The sequence below is a fragment of the Hemitrygon akajei genome, chromosome 9, assembly GCF_048418815.1.
Source record: "Hemitrygon akajei chromosome 9, sHemAka1.3, whole genome shotgun sequence".
Lineage (NCBI taxonomy): Eukaryota > Metazoa > Chordata > Chondrichthyes > Myliobatiformes > Dasyatidae > Hemitrygon > Hemitrygon akajei.
This window is the reverse complement of record NC_133132.1, coordinates 18,756,320-18,783,477: the sequence shown is the minus strand read 5'-3', so window position 1 is coordinate 18,783,477 and position 27,158 is coordinate 18,756,320. Positions and strand designations below refer to the sequence as shown.

The 27,158-nt window shown below is 46.1% G+C and overlaps 3 protein-coding genes across 3 annotated transcripts in view; all 3 read right to left on the bottom strand.

The window, feature by feature from the left end:
* The window catches only part of LOC140732891 (uncharacterized), a 795,520-nt gene that overhangs the window by 253,509 nt on the left and 514,853 nt on the right, over positions 1-27,158 (bottom strand). The window lies entirely within an intron of this gene.
* LOC140732703 (ribonuclease inhibitor-like) lies at positions 4,887-8,087 on the bottom strand. The gene is made up of 4 exons (XM_073055380.1): positions 7,899-8,087; positions 5,673-5,759; positions 5,350-5,517; positions 4,887-5,186 (listed from the first exon to the last, which is right to left on the bottom strand). Exons 1-4 carry the CDS (start codon positions 7,985-7,987, stop codon positions 5,099-5,101), a joined length of 432 nt encoding a protein of 143 aa, XP_072911481.1. The 5' UTR covers positions 7,988-8,087; the 3' UTR covers positions 4,887-5,098.
* LOC140732636 (uncharacterized) lies at positions 8,520-19,718 on the bottom strand. Its single transcript, XM_073055332.1, has 8 exons — positions 19,650-19,718; positions 17,919-17,997; positions 15,722-15,814; positions 14,127-14,293; positions 13,062-13,233; positions 12,900-12,974; positions 9,293-9,627; positions 8,520-8,576 (listed from the first exon to the last, which is right to left on the bottom strand). Exons 1-8 carry the CDS (start codon positions 19,716-19,718, stop codon positions 8,520-8,522), a joined length of 1,047 nt encoding a protein of 348 aa, XP_072911433.1.

Sequence of the window (27,158 nt, the reverse complement as noted above, 5' to 3'; positions counted from 1 at the left end):
GATACAGACAAACTTCAGAGAGAGCTGAAGAATGGAATGGTGAATATGTTTGCATTTAGTCGGATGTTTTACAGATAACACTCGACTCTATTTGCACTTTGACAGATGACGGAAACTAAAGCTGGAAAACATTAGTGAGTTTGGCGGGTCTGCCATTTTTTTCATTGTATCGTGGATTCATGTGGTTATCATCATCCGCAACGATCACTCATAGTCGGGTATGATTCCGCCTTCTTCTACTACCCACTGTGCTTTCCCCCATTCCTTCTTTAGCTTTCCTGCCTATACCCTCCCTGCTTCCCCTCCCCCGCCCCGTTATCTTTCCCCTTACAGGTTTTTCACCTGCCACCTACCAGCCTTCTCCTTCTCACCCTCCCCCACCTTCTTTATAGGGAACCTGCCCCTCCCCCTTCAGTCCTGACGGATGGTCCCGGCCCGAAACGTTGACTGTTCGTTTCCACGGATGCTGCCCGACCTGCGGAGTTCCTCCAGGGTGTTGTGAGAGTTGCTTTGACCCCAGCATCTGCGGAATAGTTTGTATTTACGATTCGCTACTCCGCTGCGCAGTCTCATGCAGGTATGCCTACCCTGAAGAAGTTTAAATCTTCCATTCGTCGACAGTTTAGTGAGAACCTATCTCACTGCTACCCCTCTGTGCTCTCCGACTCTCTCCGACTCTTCGACCAGATCCTGACCCAGCCCCGCTACTACAGCCACGTCTCCTTCCTGGGAACGTGTCTCCGTCGCCATCTTGTACCACAGGGATTCCGGCTCTAGTTCCAGGCCTCCCAGTTCGGGCCCAGCGAGGGTCCCAGTCACCTTCCTTTTACTGTCCGCTGCTCCCGCCGGATTCTCCGAGCCACGCTCACTGTTATGCGGAGATACCTACTGGCCCTGTCCCTCTCTCTGCCACCACTCCGGGCCCCGCTCTCCACCGTCTGCCATGGACTCTCCTACACTTCATTCTCGGCCGGATTCATACCTCCAACCGTCGTTTATTGTCCTTCCTCGCGTCCAAGAAGGACCACAAGCTCGCCCGTCTGGAGCCCACGACAACGACCGCCTCCAGCACGGACCCCTACCCCTTGGAACTCGACCTCAGGCCTTCGGCAGGCCGAAGACCCATCCGCCTCTGACTCTAACCCCGACTGAAATCAAGGCCTGCCGGACATGGGCATCAGCCCCCGGCGGGCCATGGACTCACTCGCTTCCGACTCGGACCTCAGTTCTGGTGTCCCGCAGGCCACAGGCTCCGACACCCCCAGCTCTAGATCCAGCTCGGACGAGGCCCTGACCCTCTCCAGACCGGGACCGCTCTTACTGCCGCTGTTTCCTGATGCTTGTCTTATTGCAACACTACCCTCTATACCCCCCGCGCCTCCCAAACTTCCCTCTACCCCTCATCCCCCTCCACTCTTCTGAATCCTCATTCTCCCCTAACCCCGCTCTCCCTGAACCTCCCAACCCCTCTCTCCCTCCTGAGACCTCCCACTCCTTACCCTCCTCAGACCCCGTAACTGGGTGTCTAACCAGCAGAGAAAGAAGAATTCGTTGGAGTCTGGTGGTACTATACTAAAGGTGTTTATTAATAAAAAATAAGCAAAAACCATATCAATAATCCAAATATACATATAAAACAAGTTAGCAGTAATAAACCTAAAAGTGTAGGAATAATAATAATCAATAATAAACAAGTTCTATTGATGTCTAGGGGTAAATAAATTGTCATAGAAAAGTATAAAGTTCAGTTCAGTTCATGAGTGCTGATGTAGTTATGGTTGTAATCGTTGGAGAGAGAGAGAGAGAGAGAGCGAGAGCGAGATGTAACAGCTACAGTCAGGCAAACCTTCCTTTGCTTTCTTAATCCGTTGTATCGGTGTGGGCATTCAGTTATGACCTCTCCGTCCTTCTGCTAGACCGTTCTTCTGTGGTGGACTCGTCACTCTGGCATGAGTGGACACACACACAAGTCCCCACCGGCCCTGCTGTAACACTGTGAGCTTTACTGCCCGATCTCCTGGTTCGGTCTCCGAAACCCCACCTTTCTGTGGGTTCACAACACTCAATCAGTGTCCACTGGCGTGTCTGGAGGGTATCTCTCCAGACCTGTCTTTTATCCCTACTAACGGGGACTCAGCTATCCATCACTCCTGAATGACTGTGTCCATCAAATAAGGCCGCTCCTTCAGTCCACTGAGGAATGTTTATGAGCAAACTATTGTCCTTGCAGCGAAACAGTAAATAATTCAAAAAGGAGTCACAATACGGTTAATCAGCGATTTGCCCTCTCTCTTATCTGTCGCAGAGGTTCTTGCCTGGGCTTTATCTCTCTCTCTCATGGTCAGCATAGCAACAGTAATAATTCGTGTTTCTCGGGGGGGGGGGAATGGTTAACTCTGTACCCCATTGTCCATCAGGTCTGTTCATCATTCATAACACCCCAGAACCAACCCTTGCCTTGTCTTCACCATCTCCTCTCACCTTCCCCTCTCTGAGGCAGAACGTTCTGTCCTTAGCAAAGGCCTCACTTTTGACCTCTTCCGTCCACACCTCAGTGAGTTCCGTGCCCACCATGACGCTGAACTCTTCTTCCATCGCCTAGGTCTCCGAGCCTACTACTTCAACAAGGATTCCTCTCCTTCTATTGATGACCCCTTCTCCCGTCTTTAACCTTCCTCCTCTTCCTGGACACCCCCACCAGACCTTCTACCTGCACTCGATCGTTTCATCTCCAACTGTTGCCGAGACATCAACCGTCTCAACTTCACCACTCCTCTCTCCTGTTCCAACCTCACTCCCTCTGAACGCACGGCCCTCCACTCTCCCCGCACTAACCCCAACCTCACCATCAAACTAGCAGACAAAGGTGGCGCCGTAGTGGTCTGGCGGATGGACCTCTACCTGACGAGGCCAAACGGCAGCTCTCTGACACCTCCTCTTCCTTACCCTTGGAACAGGACCCCACCAAAAAATATCAAACCATTGTCTCCCGTACCATCACTGCCCTTATCAACTCCGGAGGCCTTCTATCGTAAGCCAAAAAAACCTCATAATTCCCACACCCCGCACTGCTCGGTTTTACCTCCTCCCCAAGATCCACAAGCCCGACTGTCCCGGTAGACCCATAGTTTCGGCCTGCTCCTGCCCCACCGAACTTGCATCTGCCTACCTGGACTCCATTTTGTCGCCCATAGTTCAGTCTGTCCCCACCTACATCCGGGATATATCCCATGCTCTCCACCTCCAATAACATCCAGTTCTCCGGTCCCGACCGCTTCATTTTCACTGTGGATGTCCAATCCTTAGACACTTCAATTCCCCATCAAGAAAGCCTCAAAGCTGTCCGCTGCTTTCTGGACAATAGACCTCACCAGTTCCCCAATACCAACATACTCCTCCAGTTCGCAGAACTGGTACTCACACATAATAACTTCTCTTTTGGCTCTTCCCACTTTCTTCAGACCAAGGGTGTAGCTATGGGCACGCACATGGCCCCCAGCTATGCCTGCCTCTTCGTTGGTTATGTGGAACAGTCTATGCTGCAAACATAGACTGGTGCTGCACCCCAACTTTTCCTTCGCTGCATTGACGACTACATTGGTGCTGCTTCCTGCACCTATGCTGAGCTAGTCAATTTCATGGACTTTGCCTCTAACTTTCACCCAGCCCTCAAATTCACTTGGTCCATCTCGGACACTTCTCTCCCCTTTCTCGATCTCTCGGTCTCCATCTCTGGGGACAGAGTCTCCACTTACAACTTCTATAAGCCCACTGACTCTCATAACTACCTCGACTATACCTCTTCCCACCCTGCCACATGCTATTCCCTATTCCGAGTTCCTCCGTTTCCGCCGCATCTGCTCTCAGGATGAGGCTTTCTATTTCAGGACATCTCAAATGTCCTCTTTCTTTAAGGATCGTGGTTTCCCTCCTCCCGTCATCAATGATGCCCTCACCCACATCTCCTCCATTTCCCGCACTTCGGCCCTCGCCCCATCCATCACCACACCAGGACCGTGTTCCCCTTGTCCTCACTTACCACCCCACCAGCCTCCGGATCCAGCATATTATCCTCCACAACTTCCGCCACATTTAACAGGACCCCACCACTAAGCACATCTTTCCCTCTCTACCCCTCTCCGCTTTCCGCAGGGATCGTTCCCTCCGCGACTGCCTGGTCCACACGTCCCTCCCCACGGATCTCCGACCGTCAATTATCCTTGCAAGCGTAAGTGCTACACCTGTCCCTACACCTCCTCTCTTAACACCATTCAGGGCCCCAAGCAGTCCTTCCAGGTGAGGCCACACTTCACTTGTGAGTCTGTTGGGGTCATCTATTGCATCCGGTGCTCCCAGTGCGGCCTCCTGTACATCGGCGAGACCCGACGCAGATTGGGGGAACCGCTTCGTCGAGCACCTCCACTCCGTTCGTCACAATAGACCGGATCTCCCGGTTGCCACCCGCTTCAACTCTGCCTCTCATTCCCATCTAGATATGTCCATACATGGCCTCCTCTACTGCCATGATGAGGCCAAACTCAGGTTGGAGGAGCAACACCTCATATACCGTCTGGGTAGTCTCCAGCCCCTTGGCATGAACATTGTATTCTCCAACTTCCGGTAATTCCCTTCCCCTCCCTTCCTCCATCCCAGTTTCTCTCTGCCTCTTCCTCCAGCTGCCTATCACCTCATTCATTGTTCCGCCTCCTTCAACTACCCATAGTGCTTTCCCCTTACATTCCTTCTTCACCTTTCCTGCCTATCCCCTCCCTGCTTCCCCTCCTCCACCCCTTGATCTTTCCCATTACTGGTTTTTCACCTAGCACCTACCAACCTTCTCCTTCTCACCCTCCCCGACCTTCCTTATAAGTACCCTGCCTCCCCCCTCTTCAGTCCTGACGAAGGGTCTCGGCCCGAAATGTTGACTATTTGTTTCCACGGATGCTGCCCGACCTGCAGAGTTCCTCCAGCGTGTTGTGCGTGGGAATTAAAACTGGACCGTCAACATTAAAGGTAAGGGCGGGAGTTAAAAGGGAGGGCGGGGAATCGGCCAAAATGTCCCCATCCCTCGAGCGGGAATGTTCACACATTCAGATGTTCACAGGATCACTCTCAGTCCGGTTCTGCGTTCCTGCAGAGATCTCAATTCCTGCATTGCGGTCCAACTGAACTGATTCCCGTACAGCCTGAAACAGATGGAAGGTTAAAGATGAAATAAACAGATACACAACCGTGTCAGTAACAGGCAGCTGGGGTTAATGTTTCAACAACACTCACAGACAAATAACACCAGAAAACCCGCGGATCCGCTGATATTTTATCAGACTGAACATTAATACAAACACTCACCTGATCCGCTTCAGACTCGGGTGGGACAGTATGAGGTGGCGGAGAGCGGGGACAGACTGGTCTGTGAGCGAGTTCCATCCCAGGCCCAGCAGTGTCAGTGATGGGTATGTACTGAGAGCGGAGACGAGATCTTCGGCACCAGTATCTGTCAGACCGACACGTTTCAACCTGAAGATGAGAGAGAGTGAGGGCGAAAGACACAGAGAGACAGGAGACGGTACAAATCCCCAGTGTTTATCAGTAACACAACTACCGATCACATTAATGTTCAGTGTCAGACACCCAGTGACTGTAAACACAATCTCCCACAGTCTGGTACTTACTTCAGTTCCTGTATTTTACACTCCGGATTCCCCAGAGCCGCAGACACCAGTTTCACTCCTGAATCCCCCAGGTCATTATCACTCAGTCTAAACACAAACAGACACACTGATGAACAAAGTGATTCAAACCGTGGGTCTGAAGGAATTTCTCTCACTGGGATATTTCGGGAAACATTGAACCCTTCAGTAAATCACTGATCTGAGTTCCCATCACTGTCAATCAACGTCCGTCACTGCCTAGCTCCAGGGTCAGACGATCACAAGGCAAAGGGCGGGGGGGGGGGGGGGCGCGCGCGCGCGCGCAGAAGTAGGCCATTCGGCCCATCGTCTAATCAACCACTCCACCATGAGCTAAACTATTCTCCTATTTAGTTCCAGTTTCCGGTTTTTCCTCATATCCCTTGATACCCACTAATTAGACACCTATCAATCTCCTCCTTAAACACCCTCAATGATTGGGCCTCCACAGCTGTATGTGGCAACAAATTCCATAAATCAACGACCCTCTGGCTAAAAAAAAAAAATTCTCCTCATCTCTGTTTTAAATGGGTACCTTCTAATTCTAAGACTGTAGCCTATTGTCCTGGACCACGAAGCCTTTCCACATCTAAACTGTCCAACCCTTTCAACAAACGAAATGTTTATATAAGATCCGCTCTCATTCTTCCATATCTAATGAATACAGTCCAAGAGCCGACAAACGCTCCTCATATGTTAGCCCCTGCATTCCAGGAATCATCCTCGTAAATCTTCTCTGAACTCTCTCCAACATCAGTACAACCCTTCAAAGATAGGGGGCCCAAAACTGCAGACAGTATTCCAAATGAGATCTCACCAGTGCCCCATAGAGACTCATCAATACCTCCTTACTGTTATACGTTATTCCTGTTGAAATGAATGCCAACATAGCTTTCGCTTTCCTTACTGCTGATCCAACCTGGTGGTTAACCTTTAGGGTATCCTGCATGAGGACCCCAAGTCACTTCGCACTTCCAATTTTTGAATTTTCTACCTATCTAAATAATAATCTTCCCGACTATTTCTTCTTCCAAGACGTACAACTGTACATTCCCGAACATTGTATCTCTCCTAAACTGACAAGTCTCTCAGCAACCTTTCCGTTTCTTCAACACTTCCTGCTCCTCCATCTATCTTGGTCTCATCCGCAAATTTAGCCACAAAACCATTTAATCCATAATCTAAATCATTGATATACAGTGTAAAAGGAAGCGGCCCCAACACCGACCCCTGCGGAACACCACTAGTAACCGGCAACCAACCAGAATAGGATCCCTTTATTTCCACCCTTTGCTTTCTGCCTATCAGCCAATGTTCCACCCATTCCAATATCTTTCCTGTAATTCCATGGGCTCTCATAAGTGGGTGTGGAAGAGAGATCCCACAGGAGGAAGGAGGTGGGGAAGCGATCCCACTTGAAGAAGTGGGACGGGGAAGGCAGATCCCACAGGAAGAAGGGTGATGGAGAAGAGGGATCCCACTGGATGAAGGGGGATGGGGAAGAGAGATTCCACAGGAGGAAGGAGGATGGGCAAGAGGGATCCCACAGGAGGAAAGTGGGTGTGGAATAAAGATCCCACGGGAGGAAGGTGGTGGGGAAGAGATCCCACTTGAGGAAGTGGGACGGTGAAGGCAGATCCTACAGGAGGAAGGGGGATGGGAAAGAGAGACGCACAAGCTGGAAGGAGATGGGCCCATGGAGTCTGGGTATCTGGTAGTGAGCAAAGTCACAGAGGTGGACTGATGGTGATAGTCGCACACGGGGACGGGCAGGGGGGAAGGAACAATATCACAATGGCATTTCCTTCATTATCACTTCGACAGTCTACTGACGGTCTCTTGTCCCTCACAGTGAAGGATGTGTGAATCTCTGACCTACATGGTGCAGTCAGTGTCAGTCTGGGTGTCAGTAACAGTGGGAAGGAACATTGCCAATGGACGTCACAGGCAGCGAGGAGCACGGCCATTCCTGTGACTTACTACCATTAAACCAATGGTCGTTGTTCACTGATCTGATGAAGTCCCCAACATCCCTTCACAGGGAACCACAGAACCCTCCCGTGATTTGGGGATTTACTGATCGATACCCTCGGCATTTGACACAATTCTTTACAATTTGATTGACGACAGATTTACCTAAATCCCTTTACATTGAAACAACACAATGGAACTGTTTCACAGTTCAGTATGAGAGATAAATCAAATTACCTCAAATCCTGACACTTGTACAGCCCGGGTCCCAGCCGCTGGATTCCTTCAAACTGAATGTTGCAGTCCACCAGGTTGAGGTGTTTCATTGTATCACAGAGTCCGATGGCATGAGACAGGACCGCGCAGTCAATCGGGGTCAGTGTGAATCCGCGGAATGAAAGGATTTTCACAGATTCCAGTGCGGCCTGAGCCAATCCACGATCCTGAGACTCAAACAGGTAGTGCAATGTGTTCAGAAGGCTCCTTTTACCAGATTCACTCTCTGTGTTTCCACGCTGTCGTTTAACCGTCTCCTTCACCCAGTCAATCACCCGGCAGGTTGTTTCATGAGGAAATGGACCCAGAAACTCCTCCAGGCCCCGAGCTGTCATTGGGGAGGAGAGCCCAGCAACAAAACGGAGAAACACCTCAAATCGGCCATCTGCCTTTTTGTGGGCTTCAGTGAGGAATTTCAGGATATCTCCGGGATGTGGATTCAGGAATTGTGCGACTGCAGCTACAAACTCTTGGATGGTGAGGTGTGGGTATGTGTACAGCACACACCGGGAAGAATCCTCTCTCTCCAAAATGAACCCGGACAGGATTTGGGAAGGCTGAAGACTGTAGCTGATCAAATCTCTATGTGTAAACACAATCTTCCTCTGGGACACTCCTCGGAAGGCCATCTGACCAACCCTGAGTAACACATCACGGGGGTTCTCAATCTCACGCCCGTGGTTTTTCAGGATGTTGTAAATATAGTAGGAGTAGAGGTGGGTGATTGTCTTGGGAACTTGCTGTGGGTCCCTGACTCTTAGTGAGAAGAACGGTCCCAGTGCCAGAGCGAGGATCCAGCAGCATGAGGGGTTGTAGCTCATGGTGTACAGGATCTCGTTCTCCTTCACGTGTTTGAAAACTGCTTCCGCCACCGTCTGATCTTCAAAATGCCTGATGAAATATTCCTTCCGTTCCTCACCAACAAATCCCAGGATTTCAGCCCAGATACAGAACTCGGCCATTTCCAGTAAATGTAAGGCAGTGGGGCGGGTGGTCACCAGCACTGAACACCCTGGGAGCAGCTTGCCCTGGATTAAACTGCACACAATGTCGGACACCTTGCACCGAAATTCAGGGTCTGTGCATGAGTACTGAGGTTCTGTGTCTCTCCCACTGTCAGCAAAATCAATTTTGTTATTGAATTCATCCAAACCATCAAATATAAACAGCAATCCCTCTGGTTTCTTCCAGACCTCTCTCAGGATATTCCCAAAGTAAGGATACTGATCCAGAATCAGTTCCCTCAGGTTTATTCTGCAGTTAATGGCGTTTAAATTCCGGAACTTGAAACTGAAGACAAACTGGAATTGTTCGTATATTTTCCCCGTGGCCCAGTCATATACAATCTTTTGTACCATTGTCGTTTTCCCGATCCCCTGGACTCCGACCACTGCTGCTTTTCTCCCAGAATTGGATTTAATCTGGGAAAAGCTGCTCTGGAACAATTGTTCAGTTTGGATTTTTTCCAGCTGTCCACGGAGATGTTTCTGTCTCCACTCCTCGTGGTCTCTGCCTCTTGCCAGCAGCTCATGTTCCACCAATGTCTGATCTCGAACAGTAGAAATGACCGTGAGCTCAGCGTATCGATCAACCAGCTGGAAAACCTCCACCTTCTCCCTCATCAGGATCGTGTTCACTCTCAGTGTTTCAGTTTGTGCCCGGAGAGTCTCCTTGTGTTTCTTTTGAACACCTTCCATGGGAACAGACAGTGGACAAACTGTTAGATGCCTCAACTCAGAACTCAGTATTTAAGTAACCCAAGAATTTGCGCAAAACTATTGTATTAATTGGATTCATCAATGGATGTTCGTACAATGAAGTAAATTCGATTAACAGATCCCTGACTTGTCTAGACAAACACCAGATGGTCACATTTCCACATTAATTGTGCTGTGAAGGTGAGTATTTCCCTGGTAGTTTACTGACCCCCGACTGTCCCGTACTGGACAACCTCCCACTGCAGCCACAGCTATCATTGTTCTTGTGGAAGAACTTTGAAAGCTCAGTGTTGATGTGGCGATTGAGAAAAGGGTAGTGCGCATTCTGTCAAAGGAACAGGTCGGTAAATCACAGCTACCCCTCCCACTGTCGCTGATTCAACATACAAATTACATTTGTTGATCAGCTTGTGCACTGTGGGTGGGGGGTAGGTATTGGGCAAGAAAATGTTAATGTCTTTTCAGGAGATTGAGACAGTCAGCATTTTGTTACAAAACGCAGACCCCCCCCCCCCCCCAAATCATCACAGATGCTGCTCAGCTCACTGAGTTCCTCCAGAAAATGGTTTGAGACGGCAGATCTGCAGTCTCGTGTCTCTTAAAGAGTATGTGTTGTAAATACTCAAGAGATTCAAGATTTAAGCGTAAAGGAGAAATAAATATTTTTTATTCCGGATCTGATGTAGCACAAAAAAACTCAGATAAAGATCGCAATGAAAAGCACAATAAATATAAATTCATACGATACAGGAGTCACTCTGACCTCAGGTGGTTCTGACAGAATATTTTCAAACCGTGCTGGTGGTGAGGTGGGGGTTGTCAGTGTGGAGGGGTGGCTTAGTCATTGGAGGTGTTGATCAGTCTTACTGCTTGAGGAAAGTAACTGATTCTGAGTCTGGTGGTCCTGCTGTGGACGCTACGTAGCATCCTCCCTCATGGGAGAGGGACAAACAGCCCATAGGCAGGACAGGTGGGATCCTTCCTGATGCTGCTGGCCCTTTTCCGGAGCATTTCTCTATATACGTCCCTGATGGAAGGTAGGCTGGGGTTGCCGGTGATGCGTTGGGCAGTTTTGACTGTCCGTTGTGGAGCCTTCCAGTCCGCCACAGTTATGCAGCGTGTTGGCATGCCCTCTGTAGTACAGTTGCAGAAGCACGGGAGTGTAGAAGTGAGTACAGGTCAGACAACGTCCGTGGAAAGGGGAGAAAGGGGAGACGCTACTGGTCTAAGGCTTGAAATACAAGTTTGAAAACAATGGTGAATGCAGGTCGGGTGGCGAAGAAGAGAGCAGAGACCGAGGAATTCCGGTAGCAGGTGGTTCAAGATTTCAGCTGTCGCATGACCTGCATGGAACATAGAACAGCACAGGAATGGGCCCTTCGGCCAACAACTTTGGTGCCAGCATGATGCAACATTAAACTCGGTTGTTTAAGCATTCTCCCCATTTAGATAACTGTCCGCACTATTGTTCCTTTACCACATTACCATACATTTTCCAACACTGTCTTCCATCTGCCACATTTTGCCCACTCTCACAACTTGTGTAAGTCTTACTGCAATCGCATTGCTTCCTCAGCACTACCTACCCCTTCGCCTATCTTTGTATCATCCGTAAACTTCTGTCTCTTTCACTAAATAACTTCCCAGCTTTTTGCTTCATTCCTCCCCCTCCAAGTTTCATCTATAGGCTGGCGTTTCTTTCTCCCCCTCCCATCCCAGCTCTTCACCTTTCAAACCTACTCCTCAGCGTTTTTTCTCCAGTCCCACCGAATGTTCTCGGCCCGAAACGTCGACTGTACTTTCCCCATAGACACTGCCTGGCCTGCTGAGTTTCTCCATCATTTTGTTTGTTAGCCTATAATTTTAATGCTTTTCCTTTCATCCCTTCTTTATGCTTTTTGTTGCCCTTTGTTAGAATTTCAAAGCTTCCCAATCAACTAATTTCCCACTCACTTTTGCTACATTATACTGCGTTTCCTTTTCTTTTATGCAGTCTCTAGATGCCTCCTAAGGGTTCTTTTACATTAATCTCCCTGATAAAATCTGGTCTTACTGTGTGTCAGGAACCTGTTAGGGACTTGTGGGGTCTCAGATGTGTGTGTGTCAGGAATCGGTCAAAGATATGTGGTATCTCTCAGTGTGTTAAGATCCTTCCAGGGGCGGGTGGGGTCTCACAGTATGTCAGAAACAGTCAGGGTCGTGTGGGGTCTCGCAGTGTGTCAGGACCCTGTCAAAGATCTGTGGGATTTCACAGTGTGTCAGGAACCTGTCAGGAGTGTGTGGGTTCTCACAATGTGCCAGGACCGTATTAGGTGTGTGTGGGGTGTCACAGTGTGTCAGGATCCTGTGGGGTATGTGTGGGATCTCCATTCAATGTATTCGGCTGTGATAGGGAGCGTAGGAAAACATTGATTGTGGACATATCCACTTTGGAGAATGTGACAGTGGTGGAAATGATGCTCTTTAATAATCAGAGAGCGTATCTGTTTCATATTCAGAAATGGGTGTGGGAATTTCACTGTCGTGTCTGTTCCCTCGGCAACCAACATGAGGAATTGTCCCAGTGCCAATATTTACCTGGTCAGATCCTTGTGGCTCATTAACTTAACCGCCCTACGCAAATTACAACCGTTGGTGGAAACAGAGGTCAAGTCTCAACTTGATGAAGTCTGCTTCAGCCTCATCTGGGCCACTGCGTACCGTTCCGATCGCCCCACTACCGGAGAGATGTTGAGGCTTCAGAGAGGGAGCCGAAGAGGTTTACCAGGTTCAGAGGATACATGCTATCATGACAGCCTGGATAAAATTTGCTTGTTTTCACCGGATCATCGGAGGCCGAGAGGAGCTCTGACGCAGGCTGACGACATTATGAGAGGCATAGATAGAGTGGACAGAGATAATCGGTTTGCCGTGGTTAAATGTCTATTACCTGAGTGAATACATTGAAGCTGAGAGGGTGTAGAATGAAGGGGGATGTGAAGGATAGGATTTTTAATCAGAGAGTTGTGGCTGCCTGGAATGGACTGCCCGGTAAGGTGGTAAAAGAAAATTATTAGAAGCTTTTGATAGACTTTTAGACAGGTACATGGATATAAGGAGGATGGACGTATGGACATGGTGTAGGAAGGAGAGATTTGCGTTTGGGCGTGTTTGATCTACGCCTTAGCTGGTTCGGCACAATATTATACGCCTAATGGATTATTCCTGTGTTATATTCGTCAATGTTTACTGCACGTTCACTTACCATTCAGCGCACTGAGAACCTTCAGTAAACGTTGAGCGGGAATTGGTCGATGGGAAGGATCACAACCTGTTTGAACTTAAACAAATTGAGAGAATGATGTATAAAATTTTAAACTGTGCTGTGCTCAATCCAAATTTAAATTAATCTCTGATATTATCTCACCATATATCTGTATTTCGTTCAGTATCTTGTCCAACTTTGGGACACAATTCCGCATTTTCAGAAACATTTCCCACATCACCCTCCGGGCGCGGGAGCCTTTCTCCATCACCAGGCTCAGGAGGAGTTTAGAACTGTCCGCCCGCTCTCCCTTATCAGCGAGATCAGAGATTTTCTGTGAAGAGTAACGGTGAACATACTGGGGACTGACAGATTCACACAGAGAATGAGAACTAAGTGATGTGCTCTGTAACGGGATCACACTGAGCAGTCACCCGGACGGGTACTGATCCTGTCTGGACATGGACTGTACATTCTGAGTGCAGAGCACACGGAGGGATATTCCCCGCCAACCTGGTCCACCAGTCAATGAGATCCTGGCTGGTCTGTGACCGCTTCATTGACGTGGCTCCCAATCCATAAATAATTCCTCACTGGATTTGACACTGTCAAGCAGCGGTAATGAAACAAAAGCGATCAAAGATAAATAAAGAAGTCCGGAGGGGTTTTATAGCAGAGTGAGCAGCCTCGGAAAAGCTGCAGAAAAGATGATGTGATTAATCTTCTCAGTCCGCCAGTGTCCAACATGCTAGTGGATTACCGGCTGACACTTGATGCCTTTCCTTTGCCTTTTCCAGTGGAGGTCAAATCAGTGATTACACATTAGGCCATGGCAGTATTCCCCGAATCACATAATTGCAGTTACAGATTATAACACAATAATCTCCATCCAGAACAAAACACACTAGAGCTCCTGTGGCATCCACTGATGATGCCCCGATTCTCACTGACATCCTGCCGTCACGTTACAGTCTTCCTGCCGTATTTCCATTTCAACTCGTTTATTGCAAACCCATACAATTGTTACCTGCTCCCCTCACTGTGAGCATTGACTCACCACTGGATTATTTACACCTCTTATAATCGTTGCTTCAGATTCACAGTTTTAAGAAATTATATATATATTTCTGATTTGATTTTATGCTTTATTATCCGACGAGTGAGAGTTCCGACACTCATCAGTCCTGTGATGTGTGAAAATTCAAACCCATTCTCCGTCCCACTCACCCGATGTTCCTCTCCACTGAACTGATTCTCGGCCCTTAACGCCAGACTCACTCCGTGCACCCCTCCTTCCAACGCCTGCTCCAGCCTGTCCCGGTAAAAATCCGTCAACTGCAGCAGATGGAAATCGTCGGAGCTGGCCAGAAGCTCGGTGATCACTGACTTCGGACCTATGAAGGAAAATGGAGAAAATTAAAGGCATTACCAAACTCCTAGTGAACAGCAAATTCTGTCTGGAGCCTAAAGATGGAATTTCTGTTCAGCAGTTACCAAACACAATCCAAAATAGGCACACAAAGCTGTTACAACTTGAGAGGCCAAATCAGGGAAGGAAGACACTCCCTGGGGAGTGCACTGAGGAATATAGCTACGACCCCAAGGAATTTAATTAATTGAAAGAGTCGTCACGTGGAGTTAGATCGTAAAGAAAGCTTTGATACATTGGATGTTATAATCCGAACGCTGGAGTAGAGACACACACATGCTGGAGGAACCGAACAAGCCGAACAGCAACTATGGAAAAGAGTAAATAGTTGACGTTACGGGCTGAGACCCATCCGAATACGCCGACTCTTTACACTTTCCCATCGCTACTGTCTGACCCGCTGAGTTCCTCCATCATCTTGCGTGTGCTGATTACATTTTCAGTTACTGCAGAGTTTCTTGTCTCAGTTGAGTAGAAAAACTGTTATTTCAGGTTCGTTCGAGAGTCCTAGGTTTGAGTATTGAGTGGAGACAGTTAGTTCTCAGTAATTCCACCTGCATTTACCAACTTCAGAAACTTGCCTTCAGCGGGTAAATGGTGTGATAAATGGTGCCCCAGAAACCATACAGGCAAGAGGTAAACCGAGTCAAAGTGGAAGGTGTGAGATACTTAACATTATCAAATTCAAAATAGAGCGACAATTAGGAACAATATTCTGCTTAGACTGACTTCAATAGTGTGAATAATGCTCGACCATTGTAAAAGCTGTGACAAGAGAAATGTGAAGGATCGATCAAATTCAACAATGAACTGTAGAAGAGAAATTAGGCTGACCTAACCCACTGGACTGTTCTTTAGGATACAACTAGCAGAATAGATAAAGCGAGACCAGAGAATGTACAGCATTTGGATTTTCAGTAAAATCCCACACTGGAGATTCGTCTGCGAACTTAAACCACCAGGGGGTGGGGATAAAGTCATGATACGGATACGGGATTAGTCGGTCAACATGATGTAAAGTATGCATAAATGGATTGATACAACACACACAAAATGCTGGTGGAACACAGCAGGCCAGGCAGCATCTATAAGGAGAGGAGCTGTCGACGTTTTCGGGCCGAGACCCTTCGTCAGGACTGATTTCCAAATGGCGAGAAGTGACCCTTGGGTACCACTGGAATTAGTGCCGGGTCCCGCGCTGTTCAGAATAGCACGACGGAATTAAATGTAACATCTCCATGTTTGTTTATGACACAAATCTGGGTGCAGCCGTGATAGTTGAAGAGATTCTGTCGATTGATTTGAACCGGTGTGAGATGTACATGTCAGATACAGTGCGAATAACAAATATATGATTGTCCAATTTGGTGTCAACAACAGGATGACTACATACCCATGTGATTCCCTGATGTCGATGCCTCTGGAACTCCTCCCTTGCCTGCTGCTTCAGCCATTTTGAAGACAGGTATGGGCAGCTTCCGCTTCTCTGTAGCAAACAAAATTACCAGACGCATCAGACATCATAAAGGAGAGCGTTGCTTTGCTTACCCAGCCACACACTGCCAAATAACTTGGTCTTACCCAATGCAGTCATGATATGGTCTGATCTGCCTGCACACATCCACAGCCCCCAATCACACAATCCATAGATTATACGCAGAAGCAGAAAACAAAACACACATATCCGTAAAGCCACGCAATTAAAAAAAAAACAAGCAAACATTGAACTGTTAGAAATACTGGAAATACCACTGAGACAAGGGGACGATTTAGAAACCATAACATTTCCCCGTATAGTCCCTGTTCTTACCTGATGCTGGACTCCTCAGTCTGTTTTCAGTGAATCCGAGCGTCTGAATGTTATGTATCTAACTGTAAGTGAACACACCCTGAGCAATGTTCAGTTGATTACACGCTCATAAACCCGAGCTTGCAACGTCACACCGTTTCACAACCACACCAAGACTCATTCTGCTTGAACGCGTCTTTCTGACAAGTGGTCCGAGCCAGAGTTAATGCTTCAGTGCAAGCGGTGCAAAGATTACGCTTCTCTCGAATATTTGATCTGTTTCAGAGAGGAATCACAACCCGCATCCTGGTCCACTTCGGCTGGTGTCGCTTTGATACAGTATATTGTTCAGCTTGGGACCAGTTCGATGTCAGATTATGAACTCCAGCGACAGCACAGGACTAAGATCGCTGTGGGTCTATTGCTCAGAGACAGCAGAAGGAAGGGGGATGTGAACTCTGGTGAAACATGATGCATTTGGAAGATTCTTTTGTAAGACAGAACATTCCCTTTCTCCAGATTTAACTGGGTCCCCATTGACGGAGCCGCACTGACTTGAAGGTCAATCTGTCTATAAAGGACCATTTTTAACAGCTGTCCGCAGTTGGACCATTACAGTTATGGGACGATTGTGGAGCAACTGTGCCGAGGTATTTATCCCCTGAGATAACAACCGGTCAAAGTCGACAGCAAGGTAAGGACGCCCTTCTCCTTCAGTTTATTGCTCACTTACTGTAAACGTCACCATATCCCAGCAGCAATCATATGAAATTATGACCATTTCCGGATGGCGAATTTGCCTGGCATTCCATTGACGTTACAAATAGATGTACTGTTCCTCGTCAGAGATCGATGGGAAAAAAACACTGAGCATTAAATTCGCTGGGTCTGTTATTCGTCAGTGAGCGTTGCCGGTATGTTGAATTTGTAACAGGACATTCATCCCCTCAGTGCTGTTCCACCACACTCTATGATTATAGTTGGACTCTGACCTTCGAGGCACCGCCGGCAACACTTCACTCCCTTGCCTGTCAAGAATATTTGCAATGCGAATTTAACATATTGCGAAAAAAACTGTGCTTATCTTTCCCTTTGAGAAGAGAATTCCAAAGACACACTAGTTACACCTCATAAAAATAACCGAATCTATCTTCATCTGTTTCAGCTCCCTCTACAGCAGCAAACATGTTCTCCACATTCCGCGGAATACTCAATGACCCCGGCAATGGCTCAATTCACTTCTCTAAACAACAGCGGGTACGATTTCCTTCGTTCATCAAAGTAACAGCGAATGCAATCAACTTCCTGTCTTCGTCTAATAACAGCGAATACAGAAAAATTCATCGATTCATCGAGTACACGAGGAAATAATCGTGTTACCAATAACTCTGCTAAGTCAGCGAAAACAAGCTGAGGTTGTTAAACATGGCGGCCCGGTAGCGTAGTGGTCAGCGTCGAACTGGATCGGCAACAGAAGCAGAAAGCCCCGGACGTGCACTTAGTGGCCAAATTATCAGGTACAGAAGCTACAGAGTAAAGTGCCCGATGAGTGTAGCATTTTCTATTTTTATGTACGGCCAGTGAGAATTACTACAATATTTGTTAATATAAATATCACTGCCAGATCTACATCGTCTTTCCTAGAAAAAATGCGCAGTGAGAACAATAAAGCACACGCAGAATCCTAAACCCGCGCGATTTTAAAGACAATATTGGCATGGTAGCAATACTGGAAATGCTGCCGGGACAAGTGGGCTTATTGAAACACCATAACGCAGCCCAGTACAGTCCTTGTTCTTACCTGGTGCTGGACTCCTGACTCTGTTTTCAGCGAATCCGAACATCTGAATTTTCAGTTCCTCACAGTAAGTGAACACACCCTGAGCAATGTTCAGTTGATAACACGCTCATAATCCAGAACTTCTGTCTATTCAGCATGTAACGCCACGCCCTGTTCCACAACGCCTTTGTTAAACCACATAAAGACTAATTTTACTTGAATGTTTTCCTAACGTATGTGGATCGAGCCAGTACACGTTGGCAATGGTTACTTCTCCCTCTAAAATTTGATCTGCTCCAGTGTGGAATCATACCTTACATCCGGGTTCGGTTTAGCTGGTACAGTCTGATTCATTGCTCAGCTTGGGACCAGTTTATTGTCAGTCTATAAACCATAGCACACTCTGAGGATAAAAGTCCCTATAGTTTTATTGCACATAGATAACAGAAGGAAGGGCGCTGTGAACTCTGGTGAGAAGTTATGCATTTGGGGTAATCTTTTGCATTGAACACTGCACACTTCCTTTCTTCAGACCAAACTGTGCACCAGCTGCCTGGGGATGTCGTGATCTCAGGTTCACCCTTTTCATGAAGTCATTTTCAACCGTTGTCCGTAGTTGGATCATTGGAGCAATTGGCCAATTGGGGAGCAACTGTACCGAGATTACAATCTTCCAGGGATACCCATCTCCTTCCGTTGATCGCTCACTTACTGGTTACCATGTCAGGTCAGCAAACATGAAATTGCATTGAAATTGTGTGACATCGCCTTTACTTTACAGACTCATCAACTGTTTCTCATCAGTCAGTGCTCTGAAAACTCTGAACTGTAAATTCACTACGTCTCCTTTTTGTCGGAGGCTGGAATTAGATATTAGATTAGCATGAGGACATTCGGCCTCTGGGTCCGCCTGCAGACCCCTTTCCTGTCATGGATCTGTGCTCTGCGGAATTCATCACATTGAAAAATAAAAAAAAAGCTATTTCATCTCCCCCGACAGGAGCAAACATATCCTCCAGATTCCTGTCAAGATTCCGCATGATGTTGTGTGTTCCAAGCAAGTGCTCACCTCATTTATCCAATTAACAGCAACCACAATCAGGTCCCCGTCTTTACCTAATACCAGCGAATACAGTCATATTCTCCATTCATCCACTAACAACGAATGAGATAGAGTCATCTCTAATTCTTCTAATTCAGCGAAAACAAACGAAAGTTGACAGATATTTCCGGAAAGGGAATTCACACAAGCCAATTATCAATGTACTAAATCTTTGAACTACGATATTCGTTCTGAAAAATAAAACTTCACCGCATGCGGTCACCCCCCTCAGGTCTGAGAAACAGGCAATGATATGAACCCATTAACACCTTATATCGGCAATATGGACACACCACAACTCCACATCGTTTGCAGTGTATTCGGAACTGTATAGAAAGTGTGTTAGGGCCAATAGCGCCGGGTTACTGATGGAGCTGTCCAGAAAGTTGCTTCAGATAGCTGAAGGAAATAATCAGGATAATTTCACCAAGATAAATTCTGCAGATGCTGGTAATCCAAGCAACACACACAAAATATTGGAGGAATTCAACAGGCCAGGCAGATCTATGGAAAAGAGTACAGACGACGTTCCGGGCCGAGTTAGTCCTGCTGAAGTGTCTCGGCATGAAACTTCGACTGTATCTTCCATGGATGTTGCCTGGCCCGCTGAATTTCTCCGGCATTTTCTGTGTGTCATCAGAATAATTTACTGCGGGAACCTGTGGTTTCTTTACTGTTCGAGTAACTATCACAAAACGTGCGGCTTTGCGCAGTTCCATTTCCAGAAGATTTAAACTAACCCAAGGTGAAAATAATAGAAAGAAATTGTAGTGATTAGAAACACGCTGCAGGTAAGCAACAGCTATGGGGAGAGGAGTAAAGTTAACAATTCCCGTTCACAAACTTTCGTCAGAATAGCTTCAAACATTTTCAGGTTTAGTGCAGGTCTCCAGCATTTTGAGTTTCTGTCTGATTTTCTCTGTCTGACTGACAGCTGACAGTGAGGGTGGGTTTCCAAACACGTTTTGAATACTGAACCCCCGGGTCTATTACTACTGGTGTAAAAAACGGCACAGCCCATTTAATCACATCCCCTTCCTGTGAGGGATGGAATAGGAGCTTATTCTCTCTGTTGCAAGGACGTGGCTGGGGACGAACCCAAACGCAGCACACAGGCACGGAGACAGGGTCGTGAAGCGCTAGCACAGTCGTGAAAGTCTTTCCAGGAAAGTCTTTACACAACGACAAGGTGTACGTATATCTTCCATGAATGGTGCGGAACTTAGAACTGACAGTCCTCAGGCTTACACACACTAGAATTGACCGACGAACTGGCAGCCCTTTGCTGTGACTCTAGGGTTCTTATCCTGCATTCACTGATGGAAAGCAGGTGTACAGCAATTAATGGAGCTGGGAACTACTGGATATCAGACAAGGAGATTAAGGCCTAATCAAGGAGATAATGGGGTATTGCCAGACAGGACCATGATAATACCCCCATCCTCAACGGGAGCCTCCTGGTGATCCTGCAGACTTGTCTGGATGGTCCCGATGGAAATCCTGGATGAGTGAAGGGTCCGGGATGAAGGAGAGTGGACCCCAGGAACGCTCCACTGGGCTGTATCCTTCCCAGTCGACCAGGTATTGGAGGACACTGCCCCGACGGCGCAGATCCAGTAACCGCCGGATGGTGAGTGCCGGGTGGTTGTCGATGATCCGGGCGGGTGGAGGGGTTTCGGTCGGAGGACGCAAGGGACTGACGGAAGGTTGTTTTAACTGGGAAACGTGAAAAATAGGGTGGATGTGCATATACTTAGGTAGCTTCGGTCGGACTGCGGTGGGGCTGTTGATACTTTGGACTTCGATAGGTCCCAGGAAGCGAGGGGCGAGTTTCTTAGGCTTATTTTTGAGAGGAATGTGTCCGGACGATAGCCACACCATCTGCCCAGGTCGATACTCTGACTCTGGAGTCCGATGTCGATCGGCAATCCTTCGGTTGCGATCTGCTGATCGGAGCAGGGCCGTGCGTGTGTCCTCCCAAACCTTACAGCACCGATTGATATGGGCCTGACAGACGGCACCGGAGTCTCTCCTTCTTGCGCGGGGAACAGCGGAGGTTGGTACCCAAGGGAGCATTCGAAAGGAGACATTCCGGTGGCAGTACTAACCGGAGAGTTGTGAGCGTACTCTACTCACACGAGGTGGTCACTCCAGGTAGACGGCTTGATGGTTGATATACAACGTAGCGCCGCCTCCAAATCCTGGTTGACCCGTTCCGTTTGCCCGTTCGTCTGTGGGTGGAAGCCGGATGACAGGCTAACAGAGGCACCCAGGGCTTGACAGAAGGATTTCCATAACTACGAGACGAATTGGAGACCCCGATGAGAGACGATGTCCTAAGGAATTCCGTGGAGGCGGAAGACATGGCGGACTGCGGTTTCCTGAGCAGAGAGGAGTTTAGGGAGGGCTACAAAGTGCACCGTCTTGGAGAACCGGTCTACCACAGTGAGTACGGTGGTGTTCCCATGTGAAGGGGGTAGACAGGTGACAAAGTCTAGGGTGATGTGTGACCAGGAATGACCAGGGACAGGTAGAGGACGAGGTAAACCCGCAGGTGGCCGATGAGAGGCAAAGTACGGAATTCTGCGCGAAACTCCAGGTCAGGGACTTCAAAAGAACAATGAAAAGTAAAAAAATATTAAGGATAGAAATGGGGCTGTTTCCGAAGATGCAAGCAAATGAGTTGCCGTTTAGCGCCATCTTAACTCCGCCTCCAGCTTCCAGTTGATAAATTGTTACCAGTCAGCGTGTAGTGTGTGGTTCAAGATAACATGGCAGTGGGATGAAAAGTGACATGATAGAGCTGAGGTTGAGCCAGCAGGTATACAAGTAGATGCTGGGTTTAACTTGAATGGAAGGAAGGACAGTCCAGTGATGGGGTATATAATTGCAAACAGAGCAAAGAGTTAAATTGTCCCAGAGAGGCGAAATTCAAAAGAACAAAGAATGAATGACTGAAGGTGCATATTGAAATGAGCACAGCATTTGTCAGAAGTTGGACAAACAAATGGCGTAATTAGATATTAGACGGTATGACCATGTGGGCGTAACTGTTTCGTGGCTGAAAGAACGCTATAGTTGGGAGTTTAACATCGAAGGATCTACTTTCTATCGAAAGGTCAGGTAGGAAGGCGTAGGTGGTGGTGTAGCTCTGTTGGTAAGAGATGGAATTACAACTTAAAAAGAAGTAACATAAGGTCAAAGAATATTGCCACTTTGTGGGTGGAGCTAAAAGCCGACTCACCGAGGCTTCAAAAGAGGGCCACGCTCGTCCTTTTAGATACCGAGGCTGGCGACAACCGACAGCAGCAACTCGATTAACTCCGACAGAGCGATGGAGCAGAACCGAAAGGGCTGAGTTTGGGGCAGAATTCCACCCGGCCCCTCGTAGCTCAGAGCCATTTACGCCACCCTGCTGTCACTGGCTGAGGTGGCTGTCTGTCAAATGAGAACTCACAGAATGGTTAGTTAATACGAACGTCAGTCAGCCTTGTAAACAGTGAAAGCGAAAGTTGATAAGCGCTCCCAGTCAGAGACGAGTATGTGACGTCAGTGGATATATGCCTGCATTACAGTTCTCCAACTGAAGATACTTTACTGCTGGATAAAATGAAGTTTGTGATTTTATTACAGATGTAGTGATCAAGATGTACTGCATAGACATCTCGTCCTGCTGAGGAAATTAAAATTATTGTCAAAGCTGCAGCAAGGTGGAACTGGAGTTTTTGTGTTGCAAACTGTAAATGGAGTTCCGATAGGTGGGATATCTATATCCCAATCTACTTCTGAAAGTACATAATGGGATTAAAAATATTGCAGTGGAATGCGAGACGCTTGATTTCAAATGGTAAAGACTTGAAGAAGTTTATTTCTGTTTATATTTTTCAAATCTTCGTGAGATTATATAAAACCTGGTTGCTCGCACGTTTTAAGATTTCTTTCTTTTTAAAGTTATCTTGTTATTCGTAGTGATAGGTTAGTTGGTAGAGGGATGTTTTTGCTAATTTTATAAGCAAAGGGGCAGGGTAGAGAATAGTGATAGTGAATGAAAAGTATGAGCCATTTGCATAAGAAATATTTCACTCAACATAAAGTCGTGGTTTATTTTCCAAACTTGTGAAAAATGGCTGTAGAAGATTCTATTCAAAAACCTGTGAGCCTCCCCCATCTGATCTTTCTAGTTAAAGTCTCAATTACAGAGGCATGCAAAAATTTGAGCAACCCTGGTCAAAATTTCTGTTACTGTTAATAGCTAAGCGAGTAAAAGATGACCTGATCTTCAAAGGGCGTAAAATTAAAGATGAGACCTTTTCTTAATATTTTAAGCAACATTAAGCAAAAAAGGAAACGGGTCCGCAGCAAATGTTTGTGCATCCTGCATGATCAGTACTTAGTAACACCCGCTTTGGCAAGTGCCACAACTTGTAAACGCTTTCTGTAGCCAGCTAAGAGTCTTACAGTTCTTATTTGGTGGATTTCCCCCATTCTTCCTTGCAAAAGGCTTCTAGTTCTGTGAGATTCTTGGGCCGTCTTACATGCACTGCTCTTTTGAGGTCTATCTGCAGATTTTCGATGATGTTTAGGTCGGGGGACTGTGAGGGCCACGGCAAAACCTTCCGCTTGCGCCTCCTGAGGAAGTCCCATGTGAATTTTGAGGTGTGTTTAGGATCATTATCATGTTGTAGAAGCCATCCTCTTTTCATCTTCAGCTTTTTTTTTTACAGACGGTGTGATGCTTGCTTCCAGAATTTGCTGGTATTTAATTGAATTCATTCTTCCCTCTACCAGCGAAATGTTCTCCGTGCCACTGGATACAACATAACCCCAAAGAATGATCGATCCACCCCCGTGCTTAGCACTAGGTCTTATTTTCATGAAATTCTGCACCCTTTTTTCTCCAGACATACCTTTGCTCATTGCGGCCAAAAAGTTCCATTTCAACTTCATCAGTCCCCAGGACTTGTTTCGAAAATGCATCAGACTTGTTTAGATGTTCCTTTGCAAACTTCGGACGCTGCAGTTTGTGTTGAGGACGCAGGAAATGTTTTCTTCTGATGGTTATTTCATGAAGGTCATATTTGTGCAGGGGTCACTGCACAGTAGAACAGTACACCAACACCCCATAATTTGATAAATCTTCCTGAAGGTCTTTTGCAGTCTAACGGGGGTTTTGAGTTACCTTTCTAGCAATCCTACGAGCAGTTCTCTAGGAAAGTTTTCTTGGTCTTCCAAACCTCAACTTGACCTCCACTGTTCCTGTTTAACTGCTATTTCTTAATTACATTACGAATTGAGGAAACAGCTGACTGAAAACGCTTTGCTATCTTCTTATAGCCTTCTCCTGCTTTGTGGGCATCATTTATTTTAATTTTCAGAGTGCTAGGCAGCTGCTTAGAGGAGTTCATGGCTGCTGATTGTTGGGACAAGGTTTGAGGAGTCAGGGTATTTATAAAGCTTTGAAATTTGTGTCAGCTGATCTTAGCTAACGATGACTGTGAACAAGCCATAACCCCAATAAGCTATTTAAATTCTGAGACATCGGTTAAAGTTATCTGACAGCTCAAATATCTTGCGATGCACAAACCTTTGCATGGTGCTCCTTTCCTTTTTTCCACTCTGAAATTGTACAAAACAAAACTAATACACAAACTTACTTAAAATGTTGAAAAGAATGCTTCATCTTTAACTTTATGACTTTTGGAGTTCGGTTCATCTTCTACTCAGTTAACTATTCACAGTAACAGAAATCTTGACCAGGGGTGCCGGAACTTTTGCATGCCACTGTAAGTAAACTAATGAAACTTATAGCAATGGAGCGTTTCAACTATATTTTAGATAAGAGAAGTGATATATAGTTTTATGAGAGAGGTTTTCCGAAGGCTACAATGACGTTGGATTCAGTTTTAAGTCTGGAAGATGATATTAGGAAAGCACTGGTAAATACAGAATTTGTAATAGCATTTATTCTGATATTGAAAAGGCGTATGATATTGTTCTGGAAAGAAGAACTTCTGATGGAATTATGGACATTTGAAGTGAGGGTGAAATTGTGTTTTTTGTTTTTTTTAAAAAATTTGGACGGTCTGTTCAAGTAAGCGGGGTAGCTAGATTTGTGTCTCTATGAGACAGAGAACGTGATCCCACAAGGCTGTGTTTGTACTCGTTCATTACTTAATATTACGATTAATGAATTTTGCTCTGAGAGAGGCACTGTGTGTATAAATCAGCATAAGCAGATGATGGGTTAGAGAAAAAATACTCAATTATGTGTATATAGGATGTAAATTGCAATTCACTAGGTCGAACAGTGGCAAATATACGACGGTTTAAGCTTTCAGTAGCTAAACCACTAGTTGTGTGTTTCACGGATTAATAATCCCGAACTTGATTTGAAATTATATGGTCAAGCCCTTGAAGACCTGTCAGTAGTTAGATTTCTAGCCATGTGGATAGAAAATAAGCTGACATGGAGGCATCATATCTGTAAATTAATTGATAAATGTAAAGCAGCAATTAATATTCTCAGGTTTATATGTGAATATCCTTAGGATAGTGGAGAAAAAAACTGTTTTGACCATTTTATTTGTTTAATTAGATTTGTTGCATGGCTAATGGATCAACTTCATTTTCATCTTTAAAAGTTTTGGGTGAGATTGAAGCACAGGTTTTAAAATTGTGTTGTGGTGACAATTACCCTGAAAATTGTGGAGGTTGCAGTTGATATTAAGATACTATATTAAATTGATGGGGCAAAGACATGAGCATGCAGTTAATGATGTGTTGGAATCTGTTGGGAACTCAAAGGATGAGTGTTTTTAGTTTTAGGTGGCTTGATTATTGTCACGCTGGGATGAAGGGTTTGATGGATTACGCAATATGTACCACTGTGTTCCTCTTAAGCAATTTGTTTAGCTTTATTACATTTTTGCTTTAAATAATTCGTTTGTAACTATTTTCTAGTTAAAGTTAAGGTTGATAACTACCCTGCAGTTGTTGAAGATAAATTCATTATCTGTGATGTATCGCGGCATGTGATGACGCCACACCCGGTTTCGCCGCGTCTTGTTCCGGTTTGGAGAAACGGGAAGGCGGGGGCTTGCGTGTGCAGGATCAGCGCGAGAAAAGTTCCATTTCTACGCACTAAGAAACATCATAGAAGCAACGCGGTAAGTTCATAAGACAATTGATATGCTGAAGTAAAAATGTTAGCGCTGAATCTGTTAAAAGAAATGACCGTTGATAAAGTTTATTTTCTTGTGCTATTAAAAGCGTTGCTAAAAAGTTTGTGTTGAAGTGTATTTAAAGCTGTTGATGGCGTAGGTAGATTCTGACTGTATGTTGTACTTTAATGAGACTTCAATGTATTATAGTTTGCTGTAGTTTTACTTACACAAGTATTTATGATGCAAATGTGATGCCAAGAGGGAAACAATTACTGTGCATATATTGTATTGTTTTATCAACAGTTTTCACCATACGTTAATGTGGAAGAGTGAACAGTAAACGTGAATCTTACTGCGATCCTGCCCTCATTGACTTCGGTTTAACTTGGAGTTAGTTCAGAGTTTCTACACCCTGCACGAGAACACTACAACCACTGTCGATTTCTCGGTAACCCCATATTGCTTTTTTTAAGGTTTCAGGATTCTATTATGCCTGCAGGTCCATTCATTCATCGGTATGTGAGGAAAGTGCAATTCGAACTTTGAAATTGTAATTGTAATCGAACTTTGTAATTGTTCAGGCCGCTGTTGTGTGAACTGTGTGAAATGATTCTTACACTGGAATAATATAATTTGCATGTAAGTGTATCCAATTTGGAGGTGCACATATATTTGGGGTGCATGAAGAGGCGATGAGCAGTAAAGTCCGAGGAGTCGGACAGAAGTGGATGTGGGAACACAGATTCATATTTAGTTGAATATGGCGTCACTGGTAGATAGGGTCTTTCGGGGAGCCTTTGGCACGTTGGCCTTCAAAAATCAAAGTTTAGATTACAGGAGGCGGTATGCTGTCTTGAAATGTTATAAGATGTTGGTGAGGCCTAATTTGAAGTATTGTTTGCAGTTTTTGTTACCTGCATGAATGGGAAATAGCAATAAAATTGAAAAAGTGCAGAGGAAATGTACAATACGTTTGCCAGGACTTGAGGACCTGCG